At 40.8% G+C, this 12,683-nt stretch overlaps 1 protein-coding gene across 1 annotated transcript; it reads right to left on the bottom strand.

Annotated features, from left to right (window-relative positions):
* Nucleotides 1–283: 283 nt before the first annotated feature.
* On the bottom strand, nt 284–10,845 carry lix1l (limb and CNS expressed 1 like). Its single transcript, XM_084455602.1, has 6 exons — nt 10,345–10,845; nt 9,853–10,016; nt 8,878–9,018; nt 8,592–8,687; nt 8,065–8,142; nt 284–3,115 (listed from the first exon to the last, which is right to left on the bottom strand). The coding sequence occupies exons 1-6, from the start codon at nt 10,670–10,672 to the stop codon at nt 2,861–2,863; spliced, it is 1,062 nt and encodes a 353-aa protein (XP_084311728.1). The 5' UTR covers nt 10,673–10,845; the 3' UTR covers nt 284–2,860.
* Between the last annotated feature and the right edge of the window lie 1,838 nt (nt 10,846–12,683).

Here is a 12,683-nt window from a genome sequence, read left to right as displayed (position 1 = left end):
TGTTTTCTATTAATACATCCATGGTTTTTTTCCATGGGTTTTTCGAAAAGCTTAATGGATAATCCCTTGTACGTTTTTTTGTATATGAAAAATATAGGTGCCAACAAATACATTTGATTATTTATTTATTTGTTATTTTTATTCATATAATCATGCACTTTCTGCCTCATTAATAGATGTGCTCTCAAACTTGTCTTTGTAGTTTCCCTGATTTTAACATTACAAAGCACTGGTTCAAAAACTTGAGAAACTTGAAGTTGTTTAGGCTGCTTTATTGCATGTATATAAATCTAAATACAAAATGTTTAAAACAGTCATATAAAATACCTTACACTGTATAAAACAAAGTGTACAATTTGGGGATTTTTAAATATATATTTAAAAAATCATGCACAGTTTGAAAAGTGAAAAGTGATGTAAAGATTATAACCATGTGGTGCATAACAAGTTGCATGTTCAAAGAAAATGTTAGCTAACTAATGAAGTCAACAAAAACAACTTGATGATAAACTAGACTACTGCTGATCATAAAACTATACTCACAGCATACAAACATTACAAATAACAATATAAAAAGGAACAATAGATAATTGTGCTGATCACAACAGCATAACATGGCATAAAACAATTAATGGAAACTAGAAAAGGTTAATTTAGTGAATTGAGTGAGATGAAGAAAAAGTGGGAGAGATGAGAGAGTAATAGTGTGCAGTGAATAATGTCCCTATAACGAAGGTGAAACGGATAAGCAAAACTGATATGCAACATCGAAGGATGTGGACGAATTAACAGGAGAGGAACATTTTTGGGCTTCCTGCAACAAAAGCTCTAGAGCTACATTGCCTAAAGCCTAAATGAAAAGATAAAGAGATTGACGTAGAGTGAAAGAGGAATGGATGGGGGTAGTGACATGAGAAAAAGAGGGTGAGTGAATCAATGGGTATAGAGACTATCAGCAGCCTTAAAGGTCCGCTAACACGCTCAGAGCACCATAATGGTAATACAATCCTCTGATACAAATATGAGTGAATACAAATAATTCAAAAGGCCACCATTTTCAATAAAAATTATAGTTCACAATTTGTCATGTTTAGTATTTCATCAGCTTTCCATCACCAAAGGTAGGTTCTGGCTGCTGCAGGTAGGCAGAGCTGTATATTAGAAGATATGTGCCAATCCCATAGACTTCATCAAGACCATGATATTGTCATAGTAACCATACAACAATCATGGAGGCTTAAATTGTTCCCAATCATGTCTAGTTATAAGCTGCACTGAGGAAGGTTGTTAATGAACTGCTAACTTGCTCACCAAATCACCAAAACCAAGCAGTCTCGTCTCTTTAACTAGTGTTTTCCCGCCTAAACCTTTCTGATTATTACAAACATATTGATGGATGCTAGCTATACATTTTCTTTAAACCTTTCAACCTTAAATTGTTAACTTTAGCGTTAAAAACAAGCTAAATGTTCAAAATCTTGTGAGAATCAAAACAAATACTTGAAAACGTACAATACTGTCAATGAAAAAGGAGCCAATGTACTGTAAGCGCTACAGGCTACAGGAGCCTATTGCCAGATTTGTTACAGTACATCCAACCACCTGTGTGTGTGATTGCACTTAAATTGTAATCCTTAAAGGTGCTAACCCAGGGACAGGTCGTCACTATGGGCAGGTTAAGCATGCCTTATTGGCAAAAATGATCTGATATTTATGACTTCGTCACTAAAAATAAATGTCTGGCAAGTAATATAGATTTAGCTTTCCATACATTTTCTGCATTGTGATTGTCAACCAGGCCTGACCTCAATGCAGTTGAATACTTACAAACAAATTATGCTATTTTATGCCATATATTATGTAACTAAACAGCAAAGTTTGATGATTGACAATTGAGTGAAATATCCATTTTAACTACTAATGCCAGTAAAACTGTGCATGAAATAAGTTTAAGCAAGTAGAGCTTGGCTCTTCATACATTTGTAAGGCTGGTATAATTAATATCTTTAAGATGAACAGAAATACATTATTCACCATGTTCATAATCCCTTATGGTAACGGTAAAAAGATACAGTACATACTGTAATATGTAAGGATTGATCAGTCAACTTATCCTCTTTACTATAATTGGCCATTTAAATGAGTTTGACATGTCAAACTTGTGTTTTATGTAAAAATGTGTGATGCCGTTTGTCTAGAAATGTTACTAAAATGCATTACATAAAGTTGCTAGAACATGACTGGTGCTACATGGCAGTAGATGATCAATGTATTCCTTATTGACCTAATGGATTCTTATGGGTGCCTGTAGCTCAGTGCACAAGTACACATGTTGGGTATAGCTTAGCTATCTAGCTAAAGGGCTAGCTTTCCAAAGTTACTAAGACATCCTCAACTATATCACCTGTATTTTTATGAATGACCACTCCTTTGAGCAACAGACATTGGTCTATGTTGGTGTTATGTACCATTCTGTGATAAAGATTCTTAGGTAAAATTCATGTAATTATCTATGTTACATTCATGAATAAAGGCAAGTTCTGGGCATTAACACCACCTGTTAAATAGTATTCAATTTTCCTGTTTGGTTGTACTTGGTTGGGCTTTAAAGGACTTTTAGAATCAAAAGATAAACTCTTACTGATTCCACCTCTTGCTGGATTCTAGCATTCTCATCCATATTCTCCTGTTATCTCATCAGGGCTCACTGACAATATGAAAGCAATTTGAATAATCTGTTAATGTCAGGTGGTGTTACATTGCCTGCACGTAACCAAGTGAACAGAATTCTCAAGTGTGAAATCAACAAAGGCAGAGGATAATAAAAACTGAAATAATTGCACTGGGATAAGGCCTAAATTTAACAGGTTGAGGGGAGTGTGGCAGCGTTGGCTGCACTGAGTTGGCCCACAGCAAGCATCAGGATGTCCTTCTTCTCCTTATGAAATCGCAGTTCTCGCCCTGCCAGTCTGGCTTCCTCCAGTTCTCGCTCTGTAGAAGCCAGCTCCTGGGCAATGGTGCCAGCCACGCCCTGCTCCCGGTTCACCCAGTCGGCAGCCATTTGGGTGCGCATGTCATCATCTAGAGCCCGGTGGGAATAGTGAGCCAGCACTTCCTGTGAACAGAAAGTAACAAATAGTTAGTATGGTCCAAAATGTGTGATGTCTGTCATTTGTCTGTCATGTTTTCTGGTCAAGCTTTTATTTTGAAGTCATGTTGGGCTCCTGGTGCACTTCCTGTTTTTGTTCACCCTTCTCTCATCTCCTCCTCAGATGACCATGGCTGCGTTCCGAATACTACCCTACTATATAGTATGCCAAAACAGGATGTAGTACGTCCCAATACATAGTATGCCACATATGTTACACATATGATGTCCTACTACATCCGGTTGTATTTTGCAGTATGCAAGCCAGCAGGCTTTTCTGGCTATTCTGACCCACAATCCTGTGCGCAGCGGAAATGTGCGTCACATGTGCGAGTCGTGACAGCTGTAGACGAATGTCGCGTTATGGACAGCGATGGATGTGGGCAAATTTCAAGGAGCAATGTTATGACAAGGTAGTATGCCCCAATTGGATGCCCACTGCTTGCAAAGATTCGGAACGCAGCCCATGTCCTGTCAAGTTCCTGCCTGTGATTACCTGCCCCGCCCTAATGTGGTTCACCTGTGTCTCATTGTCTCCCTCTCCTCATGTGTATATGTACCCCACTTCCCCTCCTTCCTGTGCCAGATTGTCTTTGTCTCTGTCCAAGCTTTCCTGACGTTCCCTAAAGTTACCTAGCTTTGTTTTTTTCGGTTTACCTGTTCTGCCGGCCTTGTGCCCATCCTGTGCTTTTGTGAATTTTTCTTGTGTTTTGTGGATTACTGTTGTCTGCCACAAGTAAAGACTTTGGACTTTTACCTTGCCTCTGCCTGGTCCTGTGTCCTGCATTTGAGTCTCACCACTGTTCCCAGTCGTAACAGTAATGAATAGATTAATAGTACTCGTATTATTCTAATATAATCCCTCTATTTGTAGCAGTTGCAAATGGCCATATTTCAGCTCCAGAGATTTCATCAGCATTCCAGCAATTTATTCACAATTTCACATTGAATATTCATGGTCTACAGCACCTTAAGACTGAGGACATAATTTGACACTATTTGACCAAAGTCACCAACCTTTGTAAATAGGTTCTACTCCTCATGACAAAAACTATTTTACCAGAGGGACCATCAATATCCATCATGATACTGTAGATCTTCTCCATTTAAACATATCCTAAACCACTGGACCAATCTGCACAAAAAATATCATTCAGCATCTACAGACTGAGCTCTTCAAATCTTTTAATAGCGCATCTTGATATCTCAAACAGCATAACCACTATTAATCAATTAACTTTCAAATGGGTGTGGCTTATCACATAAATGGATATATATATCACATAGACAGTGCAACACAATCGGCCTGTCTGACTGCCTGCCTGTCTGTCCGTCCCTCTATCCAGACTTTCCTAGGACGCCGTCCGCCATATTTGCCACGCGTATCCGCAGGCTCCTGGACAGACGGTGACAGGGTCGGATTTTTTATTAATTTACGTTTTAGCTAATTTTCACATAACATACTGCCAGACAACAGAAATACTGCTCTGAATAGAACCCCGCCCCCAGTGTTACGGCTGTTTACCCCCTGCCACCTACTCTAGAATTATTTTTCCGTTGCTCAGCCTTGCCCAACATTAGTGTGCTAATGTTAGGGGGGAATATAATGGACTAAATGGCCAATTACTGATTGCTCCAACGGGTATCAAGACAAGCAGATAAATTGATTATATGGGCTAAGCTGGAGTGATAGCAGATGTACAGAATTTAGTTGGTGTCCATAGAGCTCCAACGGGTATCAGAACTAGTCTAATAACTAATGGTGCACATGTCCATCTCTAGCATACCCTAGAGACCGAACTCTACAGCTATTCTCCCATCAACCACCTGGTGGTGCTATAACTGCCATATATTGATATCTCTTGATCTGATTGGCCTAGTGTCATGATATTCAGTGTATAATACTCATGGATGCCAATATCTAAGTGATCTAAAGGCCACATCTATTTTTGTACGTTCCACCATCCGTCTACCGAACTCTTAACAACCAACCCTCCCACCCACCACTCCCTACTCCAGGGAAACGGACTGGCTAATATTCCTCCACCATTACTGGCCAACACTGTCACATGCATACACTTACGCACACACATGCATATATACACACACACACACACACACACACACACACACACACACGCACACACACACACACACATACTGTACACACAAGTACTATGCACTATTATTTATTTATCCTTAGCGTTATATTTAGATCTGTAAATTTAATGTTTATTGTGTAATAGATCTATATTCTGTGTCTGTTCTGTGTTATTGTTGTATCATGTGTTATATGTCTTCCACTCCAGATAAGAAGTTTCTAGCGGAAAATAAAGTACTTTGAATTTGAATCTAAGTCTTATTTGACCATAAAATTTGTAGTTCTGGGTCTACACTTAAAGCAGTTAATTCCCGGAGGGGTTGAAGGTTTTGCTTAGCTCAACACAAATGGTAGCAGTATAGTATGAGAGTAAGCTCAAAGCAGCTGTATAGTGTGAGAGTAAGCTCATAGCAGCTGTATAGTGTGAGAGTAAGCTCATAACAGCTGTATAGTGTGAGAGTAAGCTCAAAGCAGCTGTATAGTGTGAGAGTAAGCTCATAGCAGCTGTATAGTGTGAGAGTAAGCTCATAACAGCTGTATAGTATGAGAGTAAGCTCAAAGCAGCTGTATAGTGTGAGAGTAAGCTCATAACAGCTGTATAGTGTGAGAGTAAGCTCATAACAGCTGTATAGTATGAGAGTAAGCTCATAGCAGCTGTATAGTGTGAGAGTAAGCTCATAGCAGCTGTATAGTGTGAGAGTAAGCTCATAACAGCTGTATAGTGTGAGAGTAAGCTCATAGCAGCTGTATAGTGTGAGAGTAAGCTCATAACAGCTGTATAGTATGAGAGTAAGCTCATAGCAGCTGTATAGTGTGAGAGTAAGCTCATAACAGCTGTATAGTATGAGAGTAAGCTCATAGCAGCTGTATAGTGTGAGAGTAAGCTCATAGCAGCTGTATAGTGTGAGAGTAAGCTCATAGCAACTGTATAGTTTGAGAGTAAGCTCATAACAGCTGTATAGTATGAGAGTAAGCTCATAGCAGCTGTATAGTGTGAGAGTAAGCTCATAGCAGCTGTATAGTGTGAGAATGTCACTGCAAGCGTATAGTGGGAGAATAAGCTCATAACAAGTGTATAGTTGGAGAATAAGCTCATAACAAGTGTATAGTGGGAGAATAAGCTCATAACAAGTGTATAGTGGGAGAATAAGCTCATAGCAGCTGTATAGTGTGAGAGCTGTATAGTGAAATTATGACCTTTTTTATTACATGTGTACATTTCAATCCAAATACTTGGACAACTGTTAAAAAACTCACTCTGCTGCAAGCTTGGCCCCATTTACTGTGTTATTGGGAAGGGCATACAGTGTATAACTATATTATTACTGTGAATAGCACTAATGTTATATATGTGGGGTTTATGCTGTAAAATATGTAAGCTTTATACAGTATTGATACAGTATTGTGACTAGTGAGCTATTTGCAACACCACTGTGGATATTTCAAATCCAAACACTTGACAACTTTACTCTTTACCAGAGATGGAGTCTCGATCTTGTGGTTTCGGTCTTGAGCGGTCTACTTCACTGGACAAGACCAAGACCAAATCTTTTTTTTCTCTTTTTAAAAAACAAAATCAAATTGCCTCACATACTTGATTCAGATACTTGTATGATCAATAACTATAATTAGGGACTCATCATGCAGAATCTGTTAGACAAATTAGCTACTAGCCAATCAAAGGTGAGTATCTACGATTAGTCTCTTCCACAACCGTGCATCCAGAAAAACATTTGAAGGAGAGAAAACTGGATTCCTGGCTTTAAACAGGTGGTTACAAGCATTGGCAGTACCTAGAGCTTCTGAACTGGCTTCTTGATTTTGTTAATTAGCCTATTAAAAGTGAAGTTTTTGTTTCATGGTTGTGTCTTGGGTAGAAGGCATGGGGAAAAGTGCCATTTATGGAGCTCTGCCCCTCCATAAGTCTGTGCACAGGCCTGTTTAACACGAGTAGTTACGAATCAAAGACACAGGCCTAGATCAGGAGGACATTTGGTGTATATACATGGTGTGATCATTGAGAAGAGTGTTTCTCAATACAAATTTGGTGTAATCACACATGGTTCGATACTGACCATTTGATTTGATGGGGCTATAACTGCCACACACTATAGGTTTTCCGCTTGAGCAGTAGAATAAATGTGCATTGCTAGATAGGTCAATTGAAAGTGGATAACCTTGTAGCCTATGCCAATGGTAGATTGTAAGCATCTAAACACACCGACCTGGTAAACCAAAAACTGATGTGAAGTGAATACTGACCATTTATGCTCTCTGACAAACCACTGCACCTCAGCAAAATTTACAGTTGATTTTTTGGGGGTAGGAAACACTGACGCTCATTTTGTAAACAGTGCAGCCCTGCCAGGAAAACTCAACATACGCCTATCACAATATGTGGTAAGGAAATACTTTGACATGTATTCACTTTACCAAGTCTGCAGATTTAACCTGGTTAATTTGCTAATATATAGATACGTATGAAGAAACAGCAAGAATCTTACATGTACTGTAGCACCAAAACAATCAAACAAACGTGGATTGCCTGCAGCAGCAACCTCACGTCCTTTAGGAATGATTTAACATGTTAGCTGCCACTGTTTCCCCAGCTTTGTCGCCACAATGTCTACAGTGAGTTCTAATTGAGCAGCTTGTCTATATGTATCATCAATGTGTTTCCACAGTGAGAGTTCAACAGTTCTTGATAAGTTTAAATTAAATGCTAAACTAAATGTATGCAAATTCAGTGTACATTCTACAATAAACAACCACAATGTACCAATGTAAAGAGGCCCTTATTCAAGCAAGTTCTCACCTGACGGGAACATTGTCTCTCTCTCATGGCCTTCAGGCTTCCATTCCAATGAAGAAGCTGGAAGACCGTCATCAGTTCCTGGAGCAGAAATACAGCTCAGCATTGACACATTCGAGCCGAAAATTTTGGAGTGTAGTTAAAAAGAATGTCACAGATAAAATAAATAAATAATACAACATTTTATGGATTCAGCTGTCAGTGTTGTATGGGCAAAGAAAACAAGTATATACTGTAGCTTGAGCTCATCAGTGTGCATAACTGTGAAACTACACAGAAGAGTGTCACATTGCCATCAGCAGTGCATTTGAGTGATGCTTTTCCTGCAACACAGAACATTCTATCTCCAGAGTGTGGAAGCAGAGAGGAGGACCTTCTTCATTGATCCCTCTCTTATAAAGTAGTCTGCAAACGAATTGCTTCTGCTGTGGGAATTCCTGTTGGCTTGGTTGGTGTAATCTGTCCAAGAGCTCCCAGATCAATGAATGGGGAGGATTATCAAGTATTCAAATGCATGCCATCTTATTTACCTGAAACTCAAGCATTGACTTTCCTTTGTTGGACTCAAGCATGAAGCGAAATGCCCCGATTCCTGTGTTGGGATTGTCTGCCTCTTCTCTGTTTCCCTGTTAACATTAAGCGAGTTGAATAAGGACATCACAATAATTATTTAAAATCATGTGATAGAGAAAAATGCATTTGCAAGCAGAATAATAATTTCTGTATATTTGATGTGTGATAAGGCTGATTTGAGCCAAACTAATGGAGAACATAACAAACATTGCACATTTTTTGAATCTCATAAACAGGACTCACATTGAAAGAAGCCAGTGCCTCACAAACACTCTTCTCAATGAAGTCGTCCGTTATGCGGCGAGAAGGATGCTCGTTGAAAACAGAGTTCATCAGAGCGATCTTGGCAGCACTGCGTCTCGCCTCGGCCTTGGTCGGACATAACTACAGTACACAATACAAGTAAAATAGAAAAGAGAGATAAAACACAATCATATAAATATACAACACATCCGGGACTGGGTAGTGAATGTCAATATTGCAAAGACTCTTTTGAAACTTTCAAAAGAGCTTCTGGATAAAGTTTTAGAAAAGCACACATCTGGGAATGGTTGTACCGGTAAAATATTTAAAAATGCCTTTCATTACCCTGGGAGCACAGTCAAGAGAATTATTAAGAAGTTCCTAAACTGTTGATGTAGGAGCAGCTAGAGTTTGGAAAAAACATCAGTTGTTTACATGACACTACTGTGGCACCCTCCCCCTATAATCTCATTGCACAAGCTGTTCCCCAGTCAGACTTGAGCAGGTCTCACTAACAACTGCAAGTAGAACTGTGGAGATATGTTTTGATGGCCTTCCTCTGGGCTCCCTGGCTGCCGGGGCCCTATGTCTTCAGATGCTCTTGGCCTTTGCGGTCAACAGTGTACTAGAGCCCTCCTTTTGGTTATGGAATTTCTACAGGACACTTCTACAACAGTTTCTTATCAGTGTTGTGAATTTAATTGGTCAAAATGCATTCCTTGTTTGAAATACTGCTTGTGACATCGATTTGCTAACTTTTTGGTGGCATAGCTGGCAAAGCTATAGCTGTCATTTCTGAAGGCAGTCACGTATGCTTGAAAGTCTGAGCCTGAAAAAATTATAACACTGACACTGAATTGAAGCTCAGGGTTAGCAAACTCAAGAGAGTTTTCACTAAATCCACTTTCTGGAATAAGCTACACCCTGGTAAGCACTGTGTAGACATACTGGTTCAAAAGCGGCAACATTATTTACCTGAAAGCTCCCAAAGCAGCTGCCCCCTGGGAGACTGACGTAGCAAACGTAGGGGGGGTTGTTAGATGGGATCATCTCATAGACCACCAGTGCCCCGTTCCGGAGGTCAGCCCCTCGCGATTGCTTCATTTGCCAGAATTCTTGCAAGGCTTCCACCACATTAACTGAAGGAGACACATGAGATCAACTGCATGACATTGTACAGCATGAAGGTGTTTTAATTGCTGCCCTGTATCCCCTTTGTCTAGTTGTATCCCTTGGATGGACACAAATACGCGTGGCTACGTGAGGACTAATAATTGATCAAATGTGTTGGGTGAAATTTCTGCTGTGCCTCTGTCAGATGAACAGAAAGTGTAGGCCTATTATTATTATTATTAGCCTAAATATACATGCATAGGTGTAGGCTAAATCTACTCACTACCCTACATCGCACACTATAGGCAATACTTGAGCCTTCTGCGCGAAATATTTCTTGATACGATAGCCTACCTCTGCCGTAGCCCTGGGTATGCTTCGCGAAACTTCGAACCACAGCCTCCACTGCTTCCTTCAGCACTGTCGGGTTCCCTGGATTACATTGCCCGAAGCTAGACCCGCCTGCTCCGAGCCCCGCACCGATAGTACCATGGAGACTGTGGAGTTGAAGCGGCGGTGGCGGCGGGGGTGGTCCGGAGGTAGCGCACAGAGAGGCCGGAGAAGGTAGCAGAGGTGCCGTTGGAATTGTAACCCCGGGTCGGAGAGATGAGCGCAGAGTCCCGGTCGATCCGACACCAAATCCTATCCCTGGTTGTAGTCGTTGAGGACGGATAGATTCCATTGTTCGCGTGGAAAAAAACCGTAAAAGACTGAGGGTATTCTGAAAATCAGTTACCAGGTAGCCTATGGGGCTCGACAAAAGAATGAAGTTGCCAGATTTGTTGGCTCACGGATTAAAATAAAGAACGTGTTTAAAGGTGAATAAAATAAGTAGCATTAGTAGGCTATGCTAACTGAAATGTCATATAAATGTAGGATGATAGTTTGGAGAGAGGCCTGCGCTTGCCTACTCCCTCTGTCCTGTTTACTGTATGGATTCAGTCAGGGCGGAGAAATCTGAGAGGGGTTTGACCATAAAACAAAATCTAGAGGGCGCAATTCATCTCCAATGCATCGTCGTGGTAACATTTTGTCGAAAGATAAACAGGCTATATGCCCATTATCAATGCAACTTATCTCCTACAAATCCAGTTACATTAAATGTGTGTGGACTACCGTGTCCATCTATGAATCAAAACACAAGTACAGTCTCTTGTCGATCCTTTCAAACAAATAAGTATTTTTCGCTGCTTCTACCTTATGTAGGCTATTAATAAACTTTTTCTTTTTTTAAGTAAACACATAATATATAGGCTACACGTGTGGTTTTATTTTTGTATTGTATAAATTGATAGCCTATATATTGTCTATATATTTATATATAGCCTATTATAGATATATAGGCCAAACTTTCATATTTATTGCCATCATCAGGTCGTCCAGACGGGCCTCCCATCTTTGTCTCCAGTTATCCCGGTCCTCATACACCTGGCAATCTCATCGGTGGTCTCCACTCTTGCATCCCTCTGAATTACATTGTAGTCTGATTTTCTGAGGCAATCAGAATCAGATTTCGTTTTATTGCCATTGTAGTTTTTCAACATACTAGGAATTTGCTTTCGGACATGGTGCATAACATGGAGACAACATTGAACAGGATGTAGGGATGAGACAAGACAGTGCAAAGACAGTAGGCTAGGCTACAGTGCAACGATCATCCACAGACCATCCACAGCATGCAGCTAGTCCAAAATGCCGCTGCCAGGCTGGTGACAGGCACTAAGATGAGGGAACACATTTCTCCTGTGCTCTCCTCCCTTCACTGGCTCCCTGTGAAGCGCAGAGTGAAATTCAAGATCCTCACGTATGTCTTCAAAGCCCTCAATGGTCTCGCCCCAGCTTACATCAAAGATCTCCTGGACCAACCTACCAGCTTCAGGCCTGGTCGCCGGCTCAGATCTGACAACCAGATGACCCTGAAGGTCCCACGGTCAAAACTTGTCACAAAGGGAGACCGTGCATTCTCTGTGATGGCACCTGGGCTATGGAACAAGCTTCCTCTGAACATCAAGTCCGCCACCACCCTGGACTCTTTTAGAGCACAGCTTAAAACTCACCTCTTTGTTACAGATGATCTATAATTTATGTCCTTGTCTTGTGTCTTAAATGTAGTTTCATTTTGTGTCTCTGCAGTCCCTTGTTTTTGTTTGTCTCTTTTTGTACCCGGGCTGCGCCCCGGGCTGATGTAACAGTTGGTTGGGGGGCGCATTATAAATAAAAATAACATAACATAACATAACGATCAGTACAAAATAGTGCAAAATAAGATAAGATAAATAACAATATACAAAGTGTAGTGTGGTCAGTGTACAGTGAGTGTGTAAAGTGTAATGTGTATGTGAGTGTGAATGTGTGTATGTGTCTATAGTGTGTGCGAGATATGTGAGTGCGGTGTGTCCTATGTACAGTACATTCGGTGGTTATGTGCAAGTGTCTCTCAATGTGGGCGGGGTCTGGGTGGGGGCAGGGCGTGGGGGGAAGTCAGAGGGGGACACAAGCCACATTGATGGCAGGGTCCTGGAGTTGTGCAGGGCCAGGAGGGAGGACAGGTTGTAGCTGATCACCTTTTCGGTGGATTGGATGACACGCTGCAGTTTGGCCCTGTCCTTGGCTGTAGCGAAGGAATACCAGATGGTGATGGAGGAGGTGAGGGTGGACTCCATGATGGAGGTGTAGAACAGTACCATCATTGC

Source organism: Borostomias antarcticus, assembly GCF_949987555.1.
Source record: "Borostomias antarcticus genome assembly, chromosome: 21".
NCBI lineage: Eukaryota > Metazoa > Chordata > Actinopteri > Stomiiformes > Stomiidae > Borostomias > Borostomias antarcticus.
Note: the sequence above shows the minus strand (reverse complement) of the source record. Positions and strands in the feature narration are given on the sequence as shown.

Excerpts from the sequence above, each read along its gene's own strand:
- lix1l (XM_084455602.1), bottom strand. The coding sequence starts at position 10,672 with ATGGAATCTATCCGTCCTCAACGACTACAACCAGGGATAGGATTTGGT. Across the intron at positions 9,019-9,852 it reads GCTGCTTTGGGAGCTTTCAG|TTATGTCCGACCAAGGCCGA; the intron begins GTAAATAATGTT and ends TGTGTACTGTAG. Across the intron at positions 3,116-8,064 it reads AGAGACAATGTTCCCGTCAG|GAAGTGCTGGCTCACTATTC; the intron begins GTGAGAACTTGC and ends TTCTGTTCACAG.